General features: G+C 43.1%; 1 protein-coding gene across 1 annotated transcript; it reads right to left on the bottom strand.

The window, feature by feature from the left end:
• Positions 1 to 1,539: 1,539 nt before the first annotated feature.
• sin3b (SIN3 transcription regulator family member B) lies at positions 1,540 to 16,494 on the bottom strand. Its single transcript, XM_061078452.1, has 19 exons — positions 15,946 to 16,494; positions 14,060 to 14,166; positions 13,440 to 13,593; positions 11,904 to 12,269; positions 11,500 to 11,655; positions 10,734 to 10,862; positions 10,447 to 10,536; positions 10,163 to 10,281; positions 9,633 to 9,846; positions 8,870 to 8,986; positions 8,506 to 8,744; positions 7,844 to 8,027; positions 6,207 to 7,161; positions 5,201 to 5,370; positions 4,935 to 5,108; positions 4,304 to 4,396; positions 4,109 to 4,203; positions 2,992 to 3,190; positions 1,540 to 2,863 (listed from the first exon to the last, which is right to left on the bottom strand). The coding sequence occupies exons 1-19, from the start codon at positions 16,066 to 16,068 to the stop codon at positions 2,627 to 2,629; spliced, it is 3,921 nt and encodes a 1,306-aa protein (XP_060934435.1). The 5' UTR covers positions 16,069 to 16,494; the 3' UTR covers positions 1,540 to 2,626.
• Between the last annotated feature and the right edge of the window lie 1,440 nt (positions 16,495 to 17,934).

The following is a 17,934-nucleotide window of genomic DNA, read 5'->3' as shown; positions in this document are numbered from 1 at the left end:
TTTTATTTGGATCTGCTCCAGGTTACATACACTCATAAATATCCGTCTCCTAAATTTGCCTGTTTTTTTTTCATCATGATCCATAAATGATGTTGACAAACGTACCATCTCGTCCCCGAATCCAGATCCACACCAAAGTTTGACTGGTTCTCTCCTCACCCATATCACATCCTTCCTCTAAGAAATCGGTTTTGGAATGTTTGCATATTCCTGCTATGTGACAAACGCTGATGAAAACCCTAGCGAAGGTAGAATTGGATGATTCATTTAAAAAAAAAATCCTCTAGCCCAAGACAGAAAACTATAATTGATATCAGTGTGTAAAGCAGCTAATGGAACACCTTTTTAAGACTTTTAGAAATTTAACTCAGTATCTCCCAAAGCCTTTTTTTAAGAACATTGATTTCAGACCTGCAGTTTATTTCTGTTGAGTTGTTTTCTTTGTGGTTTTATAATTGCTACTTATTTGTTTTTATTATGTGTGTGGTACTTCTGACAGAGACAGAGAAACAAGGATGTTTCTGCTCTCCCTCCTCCCTGGTGGGCAGACTGAGTCTGAAGCTGTTCTCTTCATTGTGCCAACCAGGTTAAATGAATCATCCTGAGGAGCCTGGTAATCTGATTTCTTGGCAAAGAGGAGGCATCAACAAAATCAAAGGAGAACAAACTGTGGAACGTTTCACCATCCACAACCCTCATCATCCAACACAAGATCCCAGCAGTGTTTTCCACTTTAGAAGAAAAGCAACCTTGGAGTTTGGAAACAGCAGTTAAATAACAATCTCAGCAAAAGGTCAAATTAGGGTCAGTTCTGGGGTTAAATCTAAATCTCTTTTTTACCAATGTAGACAAGAGTTCCATGACGTGCTCAGAAAACAAAGAATACAAACATTTACATGTGGGAAGACTCCGTGTCCTGAAGAAGATCAGGCGGTGGAACTGAAAGCTCCTGAGAAGCTACTGACTTAATGAGTCAAGTAAAGGAAAATTGGAACTGCACTTAAACCAGGCACAATAACTTATAACTTGTACTATTACTTTTATGAAGCTCATCATTAACCCTGCAAACAGAAATAAGTCATTATTTTCATGAATGTTTGGGAAATGTGTTAAATCTCTGTCCAAGTTTCACACAACTCAAAGTTACGTCTTCGCTTTGCTTGTTTTGTTTGATCAACAATCCAGGATCCAAAGAAATTGAGATTTAATTAATCCTCAACATAGAAAAACAAGAATCCTGACTTTAAAGTCGCAAAGTGTATATTTAGTGACATCTAGTGGTGAAGTTGCATGTTGCAGCTGAATACCCTTCACCTCACCCTCCCCTTCCAAACATGAAAGAGAACCTGTGGTATCCTACAAAAAAACACTGCAGCCTCCATAGAGAGACTGTCAGATATATTTTGATCTTTTGAAATACTCTAATTTGACATGTAGCCAGTAGACGAACATGATTTGTTATCAACGCACAGTAAAACCAGTGGATCGGTTCTGGGAGCTGCGTCTTTATGAGCAAACAACCTGCCAGTCGACATCTAAGAAGGTCACAACTAGGTTGTTTATTTTATGATAACTGATACAGGATAAATGTTATACATTCTATTTTAACACTGATATTTTGCTTTTATTTTCAATGTCAGTATGCAAAAAAAAAAAGAAGACGATGCAAAGTAAACATTTGGTGAAATCAGGAATATGATACATAGTTTGACTGCTTCATCAATATTAAACCAATTATTTTTAAGGACTCCTTGTTACCCTGGTGATAACTCGTATCTCTACAACACAAAAAAGGGAAAAATAAAAGATACAAAAAAGAAACAGACTGCAAACATCAAGAGTTGGCCGACAGCAAACACTGTAAAGAACCACATGATCTTCAGATGTATCAATTAACTCGAGTAGATGCATATATAAAAATACAGGATCCCTGTTGTATATATATGCACATACAGTAATAATGCAATTACTGGAGTTGTAGAGCCTGTACTGGGCATACAAACAGACAAAATGAAGAGCTGGATACACATACATACACACGTTTACCGTTATCTCTCCATATAAACACGCATAAATCAACCAACAAGCAGAAGGCTCTCTGGCTTTAGAAGCTAAAAACTACACTTGACTTAAAAAAAGGAAAAATAAACAAAAATAAACAGACATTCACATTTCTGAAAACAAATGTCATGAGCTCAGAACTTCTCGCCTGATCGACCGTCTCTGTCCATCAGTCCCATCGACTGCCGCTGCTGCTGCTGTGTGCCACCAGGAGGCAGAAGGATGAGGAAGGACGATCTCCGTTTGTGCTGTCGTGTCCGTCCCGGCCCGTCCATCGGGGCCGAGTTTTACTCCCACTGATTATTACTGCACTGTCTGTGTGTTGGTCCATTTCTCCACATCACTTCTCCTCTCACTCATTCACTCGGTTTTTTTCTGATAGTCTCTTCATCCGTGAGTGGAAGTGAGTGAGCGAACATGTTGTGGAGAAGTGTGAATGCAGCTGTTCATTTCTGTGTTTAGTGTATAAATGTCCTGTAAGTCCATGCATTTACCTGTATGTATGTGTGTGAGTGTGTGAGTGTGTGTGAGTGTGTGTACTGCACGTCCAACTCTACGCAGGCCTCTACGGTGAGGCCGGGGCTTTGCTACTGCTGTAATGAACTTGGTATCTGTTGACCGCTTGCCCTTTCACCTGGGTGGACAGGCAGGTGGTCTTGCAGGGGATCATGTCCTCCTCCTCCTCGCCCATCAGCCAGTTCGTCACCGAGCGCTCAGCCGTGGCAGTCACGTGATCGGCCAGCCAGCCCTGGTGCCACTTGTCAAAGCGATCGTGCTGGGTCGCTGCCACTCTGTGCTGCGACTGTATAGAGAGGGGAAACATTTTCAGAGCATCGTCTATGAGACACCAAACGAGTAGAAAAAGCTGGACTTCACTCGGATTCACATTACAAACAGAAATGTAGGATATGAAAACAGATGCTACGCTACCTTCCTGGACTTGACCAGCGCTCCTCTGCGGTACATGTAGTCCTCAGAGTTCATGACAAACACCATCTTGTGAGTGTTGAGTTTGAAGCGACAGTCCAAGCTGCCGGCGTTTTCCACGCCAAGCTGGCGGTGCCACTCTCTCCGGCAGCGCATCGCCTCCACCTGCCGAACTTGCCAGCGACGGAAACGCCGCAGGTTCCTACGAGAAAAGACAGAGACATTTATCACATCTTGAAACTTTAGTTTGTACAACGATGTATTAATGTTATAGACCCTGTTAAACTTAAAGGTTGATGACAGAGGAGCTGTAACAGCATGATACTAAAGTCAAAACCGGTTATGTAATTTTTTGCACCACATGAAAGCTTAAGCTGATGGCTTTTTTTGAATACAATTGTTAGAACATCATGAATAGTGATGTAGACTATATCTAGAATATCTAAACAATTTAATTTGCAATCCCACCAATATCTCTGCACTCAAATATACATGATTTGAGGTGCTTTCTTCAAATTGTGACTTACAAACTTTCCTTACTAAGTATTACAGCTGTTTGTATTTATTTATAATTTCATTCATTCTAACGTGGGAGGAGAGTTTATATTCAAACTGTGATGATCAGTTTGAATTCAAAACAGGCTAGAAGTGCATCAGACCAACTGAGGTCATTTGCCTAAGGATCCAGCAGAGGGCGCTTACTATAAACCTGACCTATTGAATGCTTTTTTTGACCAGTCAGTAAAGTATGCCAGAAATGTTACGTTGTTTTGCAATAAAACTGAAGGACTTAAGCAAACAACACCAAAGCATCTGAGGAGTAGTGTGTGGAAGTGGTTTGTTTTCTACACTGAGGAAAGCAGAGTGAGCAACGTGAATTTTTTGACCAAGTGTGATTGGATGAATATTATATTATTATACTAAAGTGTTTCAAGTGAGAGATCAATAAAGGAAACAGAGAAGAAGCCCAATAAGATCTGATGCGAGTGTATGAAGAGTTTAGTCACAAGTTCAGCTAATTCAGACGCAATGTAATGATAGGAGCTGTGAGACAGAGTACAACTTAAAAAGAGGATCGGTTAACGTGGTCTAAACGTCAAATAGATATGAAGGGTCGTACCTGGGCAGAAATACAGGTTTGAAGAAGTAGCCGTCTGCTTGTGAGCACAGACTAGACTCCGTTCCTACAAACTGCTCCATGTAGCTCGACAGGCACTGAGGGAGGAAGAGAGCAAGTTCCACCATGTTAGAAAGTTTTGTTCAACTTCAAATCAGATTACTCATTTTCTGTCAGAAAAACAAAAAAGGTGTTTACCTGTACATCCAACGGGTCGTCAGCCTGGGCCTCCTCAGTGTCCAGCAGCTCAACGGTCATCGTCACATGACCCTTGTTTTGGATAAACATCACCTGATGACGAAACAATGCACAGAAACGTTAGTAAATCGATTGAAATAAACTCGTCACCGGAAAATAAAACCAGGGTTAATTTTTACACTGGAAAGATTAAGGTTGTTAAAATCTATAAACTGCTACAGCCTCAGACTAAGTATTTATTTATGTAAATAGTGACTCAGTCAGTGGGTAAGTTATATATTCTGCATATGCCTGAACACGTCTAACAACGTTAAAACCCAGTACCGTGGTAACCGTATGCTAGGAACATCTTGAGAAAAATGAAGTGGATGAGATCTGAACTGAAACTATCTATTTTTAAAATCATGATCATGATTCCTGAAAAACATCCATTAGTGATGTGCTTTGCTTTTCTCGTGCATTTAGCATTGTGAAACATATGAGCAAGCCAACCTATAAAATGACCTGACATGTGCACACTCTATATCTCCACTGCAGAGAATTTCGTAAATGGTAATATATAAGTATATGGTAATATGTCAAAATGTCACAGCCAAATATATAAAACAGCACTATATTCATTTCTGCCCACCTTGAAGCAGTTCTCCTCAGCCATGACTCTCTCAGCTTTCCACTGGTGGCTCGTCTCCCAAGCCGCTCTGACACACTGGGAGGAGAGGTTCCCCCCCGCTGCCCCCCGCTTCCTCTCAGCCAAGTAAAGATCAACCACCTGCAGACAAACCTCGTCGCTCACCAGGTGCTGCAGCTGAGGGACGACACGGTGGAGAGTTAGCCACAGCAGCAGCAGAGAAATGTGAAAGGAGACAACCTTGAAAAATAGTCAAAATTCCCCTTTACCTGTCGAATGATGTTGTGGATGACCTTGTCGATGGTGAAGCCGATGTAGGCGTGGATAGTGAACATCTCTCTCAGCGTGTCTTCGTACTGTGTGGAGTCCAGGTTCCCATCCAGCAGACTGCGCACCATGTCCAGGAAGGCTGGGTAATACTCCTCCAGCTCCACCTCGCCTGGTAAAAACAACATGCGATCACAATGTGTTTAATGTAGTTATGACATGAGCAGTTTCCAGAGTTGGTCTGTTGTCACGGCAGCGCTCTGACATGTTTTGGACAAACTATGCTCTTCTGCCTAAATACTACAAGGTATTTAGATTGGGTTTTAATGAGAAGGTAATTCATTCAGACTGTTGCCTGATGTCTGCAGGAGAGCTGCAACAAATAATCCATCCAAAGAAAATCAATCTGCAACTCTTCCGATCGATTAATCTCTCCTTCAGGCAAAAGACAACAAAACCAACATTTCACGGTTCCAGGTTCTCTAACCTAAGAATTTGGTTCTTTTCTTTGTCTTTTATTATCGTTATCAAATGTTTTTGGACGGACTAAACCTTAGTTGTACCTGGAAGTGAGGTCACCTTGTAATCAACGATAGTGTGATAGTAGTTTTTGTATGTTTTATAGTTCTGACAATTAAATCGATGAATTGAGATGATAATCAGTACTTTACTTGATTATGAAAATCATCAATAGTTGCAGACCTTCTCTGCAGAGTGTTTTAACAGCAGGTAAAAGTGAAGCAGGGAAAAACACCAGCTAAGACAACCAAACACAAACATTGAGCTGTTTCACGTTGCCTCTCAACAGATCTGGAATATTTTCAAACAAGCTGTTGCCCTCATAATATGGGATCATGTATTTTGACTTTGATCATCATGAATCCTGGTATTTTTCATGTGAACTGACACCACGAAAGGTCTAGAATAACAAACCCCACCTCCTACTCTGAGGTTACTCATCCTGTTGAAACAGTTATAACATTCAGAAAAACCAGTGTCTGAACTTACTGGGCGGTTTGAGGCGGAGCTCCATGGCGAGGTCACATGCCTTTTCCCTCCGTCCCTCGGCCATCAGCAGCCTCTCTCTGCTCTGCTCAGCTCTGTGCTCCAGCAGCTGCCGCTCCGCCTGTCTGTACACCTTCAGCAGCCGCGTGCACAGAGTCTGGTGCAGCCGCAGGAAGAAATACCAGTTGTTGTTGACGAAGAACAGGTTGTAGACACCGTCCAGCTCCTTCTGGTGCTCCGCCTCAGGGTCGCGCAGGTCCACCTTCTCCCCGGGTGGACCAGAGCCCATCTCCATAGGGGTAGATCCAGGGGGGGATGTGGCGGTGCCTGGCGCCTGACTCATGCTACTGGAGGTGGTGGAGGCCTCTGGTTCCGCGGGTTGGGACGGGCTGCAGCGCCTTCGCCTGGACTCGCCATTGAGCTGCTGCTGGAGTTGGGTCTGGGGCTGTGGCGGTTGGGGTTGAGATGGACTACCTGTGGCTGGTGCTGCTCCTGATGCATTGTTAGAATTACCATTTCCTCCTGCTCCTCCTGCTCCTAGCACTGGGACTGCTGCTGATCTACCCCTCTCTCCTCTTTCTCCCCTCTCTACCCTATCTCCCCTGTCTCCTCTCTCTACCCTCTCTCCTCTGTCTCCTCTCTCTCCACCTTCTCCCTCTCCTCCGTCTTCAGGCTCAGCCTCCTCATCTGTCCATTCTTCAGTATCACTGAGCTCACCGCGGCGAGAGAAGAACAGGTCGGGGACAAAGTGCTGGATGATGCGCTTGATGTGGTCCTTGTCATCTTTGTGGATGGTGGGCTGCCGCTTGACGTGGTAGATGATTAGTGCGGCGGCGTCCTCCAGGATCTGCTTGTCCTCATACGTGAACACCATGTGAGGTTCGCTGGAGGCGGCAGAACCAGAGCCGTTACGTCCCTGCTGGCCGATGCCACCTTCTTCTGTGCTCTGCTCCTGACGCTGATACACAGAAAAAAAAACACAAAGATAAAGTTGAGAGAATTCAGAAGGAAACACTGCAACAGTCAGAGTTGTAAATTGAAATTTCACAGATTTTGATGAACAACTCTAATGGTGTTATTGACCAGAGAAACTGTTTACAAGGATGAACAAAAAACAACATAAATGGAAATGACAACACACACATGCTTGTTCTGTAGCTTTGAACTATATCACACAAAAACTCATCAGAAGATCAATTCTTGTGACTGAATCCTGGGTTAAGATTGTTATTGTAATCTCCAATGTCGGGATTAAATTACAATAAAAAGAAAACCAGAATATAAGACACAACATTAATTTGCTGAGATGAATATTGGGTTTCAGCTTGTCCCATTCATCACATCACTTAACACCAGAATGAGGTCAATACTTTGAAATTTGGCTTTTGTTTAGTCAGCTGGGTTTGAATGCATTCTTTCAAAATGTGAAGGGATCATATTTCAAATTATAAAAAGGGGTTTTAAATTACTGAAATTTAAAATACTTAAAATATAAAGAAAGATTGTATTTCTTATTGGGTCAAACCTCTGGTATGGTCCAAGCTAGCCTAGTAAATATACAGGAAGGTCATGACACCTCATTATCTTTTCATGTTATGAGGCCCCGGTGCTAAACCAGCAGAAAAGAAGAGGGGTTCTACCTCATCATAGACGCTCTCAATCTCATTGAGAAGGCTCTTTGACCGCAGGGCCTTCATGTCATTCTGTTTGAAGTTGACTCCTTGGTGGTCGAGGGACTTCAGGTAGGCCTTCTCGTACTGCTCCCTCCATATCTTATTGAAACCCTGTTGGGCCTCTCTCCACTCCTCTTCCTTGGCTTTCAACCTGTAGAGAACAACCACTTTATTGTAGATAGAACCCAGTCACGTTCATGAATGTGTCATGTTAATGTGTGCAAGTGCACTTCCAGGTGCCTGGTTTAAATACAAAGACTATTTTATAGTTTTGCTATATGGTTAATGTTTTTTTTAAGGCAGAACCTACAAAGCCCACCAAAGATTGATAGAAACATCTTATTTCTTCTATCAGCAAACCAGCATTTACATCCTTATGTTACTGAGTTAAATCTCCCTGCTGGTAATGTAAACTGCAAACCTCAGCTACAATTTCTACATTCAGTGTTGAAGTATAGATAGAACAGTTCACCACTGTGTCTAATCAACATAAATTGGATCCAAATAAGGTGTGAAATAGGAGACAGTGTCAGTGCAGAGGAGGTCAACAATAAACAAAAGGGGTTTGGTCTTAACATTTTTTTCATTAAATTTGACATTAAGCCAAAACCAAAAAGAAGATGACTGACCTCTTGAGCACCACAGGCACAGCGCTGGCAGGACTCCTCTTCAGTCCCTCAATGATCTCAGGGGATTTATCGCCATAGATACGATACACAGCTCGACGCTGGATGACCTCAGAGGTGCCGCCCAGGCAGTCGTCTAATCTGAATCGTTCCTGGTCCTCCGGTGAAAGGCGGGACAGCTTCTTCTGGACGCTCTCTAGCACCCGGATGGTGGCCAAGTTAGTCTCCAGAACCACATCCAACTAGACGTGGAGAATTACAGACATAAAGTTTTTAGAAAGAAAGTTTGTGCTTTATGTGTTAAAACTCATTATCTCTTCCTTTGACAACACAGTATTTTGTGAAGTTTAAACAAAAAGGTATGTACCTCAAATCGTTCATCCTCGCAGCGATGCAGCTGTTCCTCATAAGGAGTTTTCTTCGAGCTGACGAAGGTGGAGTCTTCAGACCAGGAGGGGAAGGACACCCACGTGTCATTCAACACCTATAATAAATGCATACATTGATGAATTATTATCAATGGGGAAAAACATTTTACAAGAAAAATATTTCATGATAAAAAGACCATTCTATCATAACCTGTGATGGTTATGACCACAGGGAAATCTCTTTATGACTAGGTCCTTGTGTTGTTATCTCTGCAAAGGTGGTTATGGTTTTGTTCCTGTCCGTTTGTTTGTCGGCAGGATAAAAACTATTGAACTGATTTCCAAGAAATTTGGTAGAAGTATGGGAAATGTGCCTATCAAGTAGTAATAACATGTTTTAGCAAATTTAAGGGGACTGTTGGGCCTTGGCGAAGGTATTTGTCCACTGACTGCAATTCTAGTTTGCATATGTGCACATTTACGAGTAAGCATAAACACAAGCATGAGGGTGATTTTACGTAATTCCACTGAGCTACAAGTGACAATAATGGTCTAAAAAAGGAGCAATATAAAAATAAAAGGCAATAAAGATGAAAACATCGATGTAAACAATGATTGTTTAAAACTATCATGTTTGTTAGGCTTTAAGGATTCACACAGTGTGTTTTGGAAAAAAAAATGTCATTCAGACACTTCTAGAGGGAACCTTTGAGCAAAGCCCCAATCTAGTGAGAACTTGTAGTGAAATGCATGTGGTCGTACCTCCTTGCACAGCGCAGTGCGCCCGCTGCACTTAGGTTGCTGGTAGGTCTTGGGCAGTGCTCTATAGCTAGAACCCAGGCGCTTGCAGGAGGCATAATCCACCTCCCGGCCCCCTCCCCCCTCCATGTAGCGATCCGACAGCCCTGACACAACATGAGAGAGCTCTTTGTCCCCGAGAAACGACTTGAACTGGGTGTACAGTTCAGGAAACTTCCTGGAAGGAGATGAAATCACAATTGACAGATAAATAAGAAGAAGAGCAGCTGACCAAAGAGCAAGTACTTCCTTTCAGAAAAAAAACTGCGAAAATTTGAATGTGCCGTGGTTAATAGAACTTGAATAGTGCTTTTTTGATATAACCTCACAAATTCTTAAATGGACCTGAACGTCAACACAAAACCAGACATTAGCATTCACATTTGTCTGGCCTTCTGCAGCTACTTTACGTATTAATTTGTGCATCCACTTTGCTCATTTTACTCAATCATTTCATACATTTATCCAGCTCCATCATCTTCCCATCCACTTACCCCAGGAAAGGAGTAACTAGCTGAAGCAGCTCTGCTCCTGAAACTACTTCCTGGTTAAACAAGGCGATGCAGCGCAGGAAGTTCTCGTACACTTCCTGGCTTTTAAACAGGCGACGAACCTGAATGATGGGTGGGACGACAAAGAAATTAGACCAATCACATTATAGAAAGGTAAAGACGTAATATAGGACAGAAGGGAAAAGGAAGTACAGTGGCAGGGGGTCAAAGGAACATTATGAAAAAGGAAATCCAGCATTGCTGTAGAGAGGAAAACGATGCCTCACCTTATCAAAGAAGGAGAATTCTCTTAAAACTCCGTGCTTGCCAACTGAAGCAAAGGACTGATCTTTGGTACAGGAATACTTCATTTTTTTCTACATGAAAAGGAAAACAAAAGCTTAATTATTTTCACATTTAAACACCACTTATCAAAGTTATTGTGGTTGACGCCTTTGGGATGATACTTGATGATACAAAATGTTTCTGAACCTTTTTACCTTTTTGACTTCAAGGACATGTATATGTGCACTGGCACATTGCCCGGGGCAGGTTTTCTAAATGGGGAATTTACCTTCAGCAGTGGGGACATGTGCTGCAGTAGGATGGGTCTGGGCCTCTTTTTGTTCTGTTTGGTTAACGCATCTTCTTCCTCCGGCCTTTTCAGCTGCTCTTTCCCCCCCGTCAGCGAGCTCCCTGTGAACTACAGGAGAGGAGGCACAGACACAGAAGTTGTGAAATCTATTAATAATACTTTCATAGACTACGGCTGCAATTGACATTGTTATTTATTATTTCCCAAAAGATATTTGATGTGTAAAGAATCTGGAAACGGTAAAGAAGACCCATTCAGGAGTTCAAGAGCAAAATATCTTCAATATAAGTTCACCGAGACAAAATATAGCAAATATTCCCATTTGAGAAGCAAACACCTGCAACACTTTTGCTTGAATGATGTCTGAAAGAAAGAAAACATCTTAACAGTTGCTAAGTAATGGGCTGCCATTCAACTGACTCATTTAATGCTTTCAGACTGATCTGTGACACTTTATCTATGAATTTTAAGCTTCCTTTTTCTAAATATGTAATACTTGTTTAACACCGTACTTACTATTAAAGTGAATATTTTTTTTTAGCATGACATTTCTGAGCAGTAGCACAATTACAAAATGTCAGTAGCAATTGCAAAGCATGTGAAAAAAACTGAAAGGGGAAAACACAATAACAAAAAAGATATTGTTGGTCTGGTCTAACGACTGAGTGCAAATTGGTTATGTCCCTAGTTGTCATCTGTTTTGAAGGCAGAATCTTAACTGTATGTCTTGTGCTGCTTTACTGACCAGTGATCTCTTGGCGTCAGGCAGGAATTGTCCAAACTCAGCCAGCAGGTCTTCTTGTCCCTTAAAGAGACTGGCAACTTTAGAAAACACCTCATCTTCCGTCATGCCGCTGCTGCCTCGGCTGCCTCGACTCTCCTTCACCTCCAGCTGTTCCTTCTAAAGAGCAGTAAGGGGGGGAAATGTGATTAGGTGAGGAATTAATCTTATTTAAAAAAAAAAACATCTGAGACAGATTAGTATTCTTTCAAGTATAGATTGTTGTGGAAATGTAAACTTTTTCTACAAACCTACAATACTGAAGTGGAGTGGGACTGCAAAGTAAGACAGCTCCATTACAGAAAACTACTTTGCCTGTATTACATCTAAAAAAAAATACAAGTCACCATCTTTTCCCTCTGAAGTACCTGATATGTGTGAAGAATCTCTAGGAAGGCTCTGTAGATCTCTGGGTGATCCAGAAAGCGGTTTTTGATCTTGTTTACGTAGCTGATGGCACTGTCAAACTCCACGGGGCTGGTCTCTGAGGCGGGTGGGGACACAGAAGAGGTGGTGGCCTGATTCTGACTCTCTCTGCTCGTCAGCGGAAGAGAGAGTCTGCTCGAGGGCTCTGTGGGTCCTGCTGAGGTTGAAGAGGGTAGCGACTCGGATGAGGCAGCCTTGACTTCGCTGGTCTGGGCGGGTCCCGCTTCCACGTTGGTGGCGGAGGCACTACCTGAGGTTGCGGGCACTGCAGGGGTGGTGAGACTCTTCCCCTGCTGGCCTGGGGATACCTGCACCAATGAAGGACAGACAAGAGGACGTTGAGCTACCTAATTAGAAGAGCATTAAATAAGACATAACATTGTTTACCTCAATTAAGATTTAGAGAGGAGAATTTGAAAGTAAATGCAAACGCATTTGGTAGATACAATTTGGAGGAGGTCCCACTACTGTTTCAGTGGGTGTGTCCTAAGTCACTCTATATTATAAGACTCTAGTCTGTCTCCTATAACCCAATGATAAAACTACAAATTATTTGAGGTGAAACCGAATGAAAATATGCATTTCATCTTTGTTTGGCCCTATCAGTGCACAAATGAAACACAGACAAAATGGCTGTCGGTAAATATGGTGTTTCTGAAAGTAAACAGGGAGTGATTGTTTCTGTAATTTCTTATTGAGAAGCTTCACATAACATAATTATTTTGTATACTATAAAACATACCGTCCTTTTGTTACACAAGCTCAGAGCACCTTACTTTCACTGCACCAGGCTCAAAAACAGAATGCTTAGCAGGTTCGGCTCGGGTAGTTTACTCTCGGGCCTGGACGGGTTTAAACAACACTTACTACAACACTTTGCTTAAACAATACATAAACAAAATATTAAAACTATGATATGACTGAATCTGCACTGAAAAAAATATCTTTAAATCAGAGCACCTAATCAGTTTGGAATTACAGGGCATTTAATCTTTGTATTCGATTCTAGACGAGGTACAGGTGTATCAAACCGTCTACAAGGAATAACGCTCTAACCTGACTGACATTAGTTATATATACACTACTCATCATGGCATATTTCTGATCCTTTCAACCCTTGGAAACTTAACTAAAACCTTCAATTTGGTTGAAAATCATTTGTTGCAGTAAATCAAATTCAAGTCCAGGAGGAACTCCCCAAAAAAATATCAAAGAATCTCTTCTAGTCTTGATCTTTTCTAAAAAACTGACAAATTAGCTGCTTTGTTTTGGTGTGAAGCCTCCATCACAGCAATATCAGTTCTTCTGAGTAGAGAATAGGGGGAACTTGTTTCCGCTCAGGAATTTAAAAGTTCTGTTGGTTTTCCAGTACAAATAAATTTGTTGTGATGGGCCTGCTGAAATTTTTATAGTTATAACATAAATAAAGCACGAGCTGTGAGAATTTGTCAACCTCAGCTGTGAGGAGAGAGTCTCACCTGTGTAGAGAACGGAGACTGGAGGAAAGCCATCCCATTCTTGGGGACCTCTATCCGATAGCCTGGTGGGAGGAAGGCATTGAAGCCCAGCACTAAGTCTGGGTGTCCATGGAAGAGCTGGGACACACGGTTTATCACTCCTGGTGTGTCGATGCTATTCAAGAGAAAAGAGAGAAAAAGACATTTTAGAAACAGAGTAGTTACCAGAGGCAAATAAAGATTAGCTTCCTCTTGCATGTGCTTCAGAACGACAATGATCTCTGAATCAATGAGACTTGCAGCGTAGTAAAGAGCACAGTTGAATCGCTAATTATAAATTCTGTCATCCCACACATTTTACATTTCAAGATAATACAAACGATTGCCTAATTACAGGAGGAAGCTATCTGCCATTTCCCACTTATTGATAAAAGCTCAAAAATTGTGGTTAATCCCTGAGTACTAATGTTTTGCAAACTAATCAAATTCTTCATGCAGACTCCACCATCAACATCTCATGGGCCATCTCATAAAAAATGTAAAACTAAAACTGAATAACTTCTGGCACTCTTGGGACTAATAGTGTGTAATATAAAGCCCTCTTTATATTACACTCGTATGTTCTTTGTTTGCATAAATACCTCTGCGACTTGAATTCTTTCATGATGTCGAGAAACTTGTTGTATATGCCGGGGTCATTCGCAAACCGTATTTTGACTTGGTCCAGATATGACAAGGCATCTTCAACCTGAAGAGAGTGGGGGGAGAAACAAGAGATCATCAGTCAGGGCTCCCTCTGTTTTTACAAAATCATTTTCCAGGACCTTTCCAGACAGTTCACTCAAATCTGCCTTCAAAGCAGTTCAGAGGGTGTAGACTGGAATTGAGAAGGTTGACTTTAAACTTGTGCTACCGGCTAGTTGACATAATAGATTATGTCATCACAGAAGTCAAAAGATGTGGTGTTACAGTTTAAGCTGCGCTTGTTAAATAGAAAAGAAAAAGATTTGCACTGGAGTTTACGTAGGTGGTTCATGAAAGGGGCTAAATAATGACAACGATGATTATTTCCAGGATTTCAATCCAATTCCAGGTTATTTCCATGACTGGAGGAGCACTCTCTAAATGTCTAGGTTTTCCAGGAGGTGTGTGAACCCTGTCGATGCAGAGTAAACATTCTCCTGTGTTATTGAGTGGGAAGTAGGATCTAAAATTCTGCTTGCAAATCATTTGTATCCTCGAATAAAATTCAGGAAAAGCAACCACTCTGACGGTTACATTCCCAAATATTTTACATATTTGATTACTACAATGGCTGCTCTGGTGCCGTCTAAACGTCCAGGTTTTCCAGGGTGTGTGTGTGTGTATGTATGAACCCTGTCAATGCAGCACAGAGTGTGATCAGCCTCATGTGGAGTTGATGAAGTAGCAACTTCCAGAGATAATAGAGCAATCAGATGGTTTAACATGTTCCACAGGACAATGGCTTGTCCTACACAGTGTCTCACTAACAGAGCTCATACGAGGAAACGCTGCCATCACACTTCAAGTGGTGCATGTACACACACACATACAAAAAAAGAAGAAAATCATACATTTGATCGCTCCGAGTGGACATTTTGTGCGTGAAGTTATATAAACAGACGATGTTTGCTTTGTCCATTGTCAGCTGGAGTGCTGGGTTTTACAAATGCACTAGTTAGCCGTGTACAGGCTGTGCTCCTGCCGCCGCTGGATAAATAAATAAAAGGGATGAACACAGGGAGACGTCGGGCTGCTTTTGTTCCCGGGACCATGTTTGTCTCTTCGGTCCCAGCCTGCTCTCGCTGGGTTCAGTAGAAATAATCCACATCCACACAGGGGCTGAAGCTAACATTAGCCCGACTGGCGATCATAACTCCAGCAACACTTGCAACACCTCGCCACACATTTACACGTTTTACACAATACGCTCGGTCGCAGCCTGCGTGTGACTTTGCAGCAAAACGACTGGGGGAAAAAGCACCGGATTCAAACAAAAGAAGAAGCCGCTGAACGAAGTGAAGTAGCCGAGCTCCTCCGCTAGCCTGGCTGACGTCCCCCACTTTGTTCAGGGTGGCTGAGGGAGAGAGAGAGAGAGGGAGAGAGAGGGAAAGAGAGAGAGAAAAAAGACGAACAAGGAGGAACTTCCCACAAGCAGGGTTTGAGTTAGCCTTCTCCACAGCGGCTGTTACTGACAATCGTAAATAACAAACCCCGGCTAAGTGTGTGCCTCTCCCCGGTCACTCCGAGCTCCTCCATTAGCCCCCAAACCTCACCCCCAACCCCGGTGTTTGGGGCTGTTTGGCGATGAATTACTTTTAACAGGCCAGCGAGCTAACGGAGCTAGCCACAGCAGCCGTGTTCCTTTCACTACTCTCTGCTTCGCCCAGGGAGGAGGAGAAAAAAAGCCTCACACATCACAACGCAGCGATCCGACCCACAAAATGGTTGTGACTCCGAGGGGACTTTTCCCCTCCGTGTCGTGTCTCTCCGCTCGTCTTCTTACCTTCAGCTTCTGGAAGTGCTGCTGCTGCTGCTGCTGCTGCACTTGCTTTTGTGTCACCACGTAAGGCTTGTCCTGAATTTGGTTTATTTGCTTCGCGGTGCTGTGAGCCTGGAGCTTCGCCATTATCCCGGCGACGGGGGAGGCTCCGGAGCCCGCGACCACAACTTGAGAGGGAAGCTCCCACTGGTTGTTACCTCCAGTTGCTGGCTAGCGGACAAACCTTCCTTCTGGGTCGGGGAGCCAGGCTGCCTGCCTGCCTGCCCGCCTGCCAGCCAGCGAGCAGCCCTTCACTTTGCCTGGCTGGACAGGGTCGGCTCCTCGGCGGCGCAGGGGGAAGGACGGCCGGAGCTCGGCGGTGGAGGGGGGGTGACAGACGAGCTGCTACTCGCCGGGACTCGGAGCCCTCATCGCCGTCGTCGAGTTGGAGCGAGCCGGGGCGAGAAGTGCAGGGGAAGCGAGCGGCGGGGACAATGGTTGGCGTTGGTCGTTTTTAAAATAAACTATCGCCTGTCTCTTTAAATTCGGCGGCAGGCAGCGGTCTGTTCGAGGCGTCCGGAAGCCAGAGTAGGAGTGAGAAACTGAAAAAAAGTGAAAAATGGCAGTGCGCAGCCGCAGCGAGGGGAGGAGCAGAGTTCAGAAGAATCGGATTGCTCCACCACTCCCCCTTCACTGCTACAAAGAACTACGTCTCTCCATCCGCGGCCACTCGAGCACCGGGGCGGCCGGTTCACTCCGCTGTGAGTGCCCGCCGCTGCTGCACCGAGCCCGGGCCGTGAGACCCACCGAGCACCGGGCCGGGGGATGGACATCCGGAGACAGAGCAAACCCAGCGAGGATGAAGAGCTGCAGAGGCTGATCTCCTCTTCGTCTTATCTGTCCACAGGGGATCATTGACACACACTAACAAAAGGCGAAGGAAACATGGTAGGACTTCCTCATGATCAGTAGGATACAGAAACAATCCCGGATGTATGTGGAGAAGAAAACAGCCCCCAACTAACTTTATTGTTGCATCAGAATTATTGGAATCCCCTTAGCTATTATTTATTTTATTTTCAATTAATCTCATTTCATATTTGTCTTGTCTGTATATAAGTAATATAACTGTCTACATTGTGTGCTCTGTTCTATGTATAGCCCAAATGTTATATTATTTGTATTTGCCATGTATTTATGCTTCAAATAAAACAAAGATATATACAAAAGGGTTAAACCAACAGATACAATATATAAAAGTATTAAGTCTTTAGTTCAGTTATTTATTTGAAGAAATCACTGGTTATTGGGGTTTATTGTAACTCTCCATTCCATCGTTTTCCCCATATCTTTGAAATGACTGTGTTCAATAAAATTTTACACATATACAGAGCATTTCTTCCTGTGAATGCACAATTCCTGTCCGACTTACAGTTTAGACTCTGTTAAAACCCATAGATGCCATTTCCCCCCCCCAAACACCTTGTGACCTCTGACAGTTTAAAGCAGGTGTTCATGAATCATCTTTGCTGCAGTCTATCAGAACTCTTTTTGGTGCCAACCACGCAGCTCCATTTCAAAACTGCTCAGACTGCGATTCACCGACAGAAACCGATCACAAGGTAACTCTATGCTTGGTGGACAGAGAGATAGAAGTGTGTATAGTGGAAAACACCACCGTACAAGTCAAACATTTCAAGAAAGACACGGGCAAAGTCTTGGATTTTTATTTATAAGTAACTGACTTTCACATGGTAAAGAGGAGGGAGCATAAAGAGCCTAGGAAAGAAAACTAGGATTATAGACAACCATTACTGCTTAGGCCTGCAATTGATTTAGTAAATCAGTGATCGCTGTCACATTATCCTACAGCACCGTGGAGGATCATCTCTTGTCTTGTCCAACCAAGCGTCCACAACCTGGGACATCTCAAGTGGAAACGACAGATTCAGACGAAGAAAAACAGAAAATGATTATACTTGAGAAGCTAAAAGCCAGCAAATGTTTCACATT

The sequence above is a fragment of the Limanda limanda genome, chromosome 9 (genome assembly GCF_963576545.1).
Source record: "Limanda limanda chromosome 9, fLimLim1.1, whole genome shotgun sequence".
NCBI lineage: Eukaryota > Metazoa > Chordata > Actinopteri > Pleuronectiformes > Pleuronectidae > Limanda > Limanda limanda.
The sequence above is the reverse complement of the archived record's forward strand: the minus strand, read 5'-3'. Positions and strand labels throughout refer to the sequence as shown.

What these genes read in the sequence shown, in the direction of transcription:
- sin3b (XM_061078452.1), bottom strand. Translation starts at nt 16,068, where the DNA reads ATGGCGAAGCTCCAGGCTCACAGCACCGCGAAGCAAATAAACCAAATT. An exon ending in CTAGTTACTCCTTTCCTGGG is followed by an intron (nt 9,847 to 10,162) that starts GTAAGTGGATGG and finishes ATCTCCTTCCAG; the next exon opens with GAAGTTTCCTGAACTGTACA. An exon ending in CGCTGGTCAAGTCCAGGAAG is followed by an intron (nt 2,864 to 2,991) that starts GTAGCGTAGCAT and finishes CTCTCTATACAG; the next exon opens with TCGCAGCACAGAGTGGCAGC.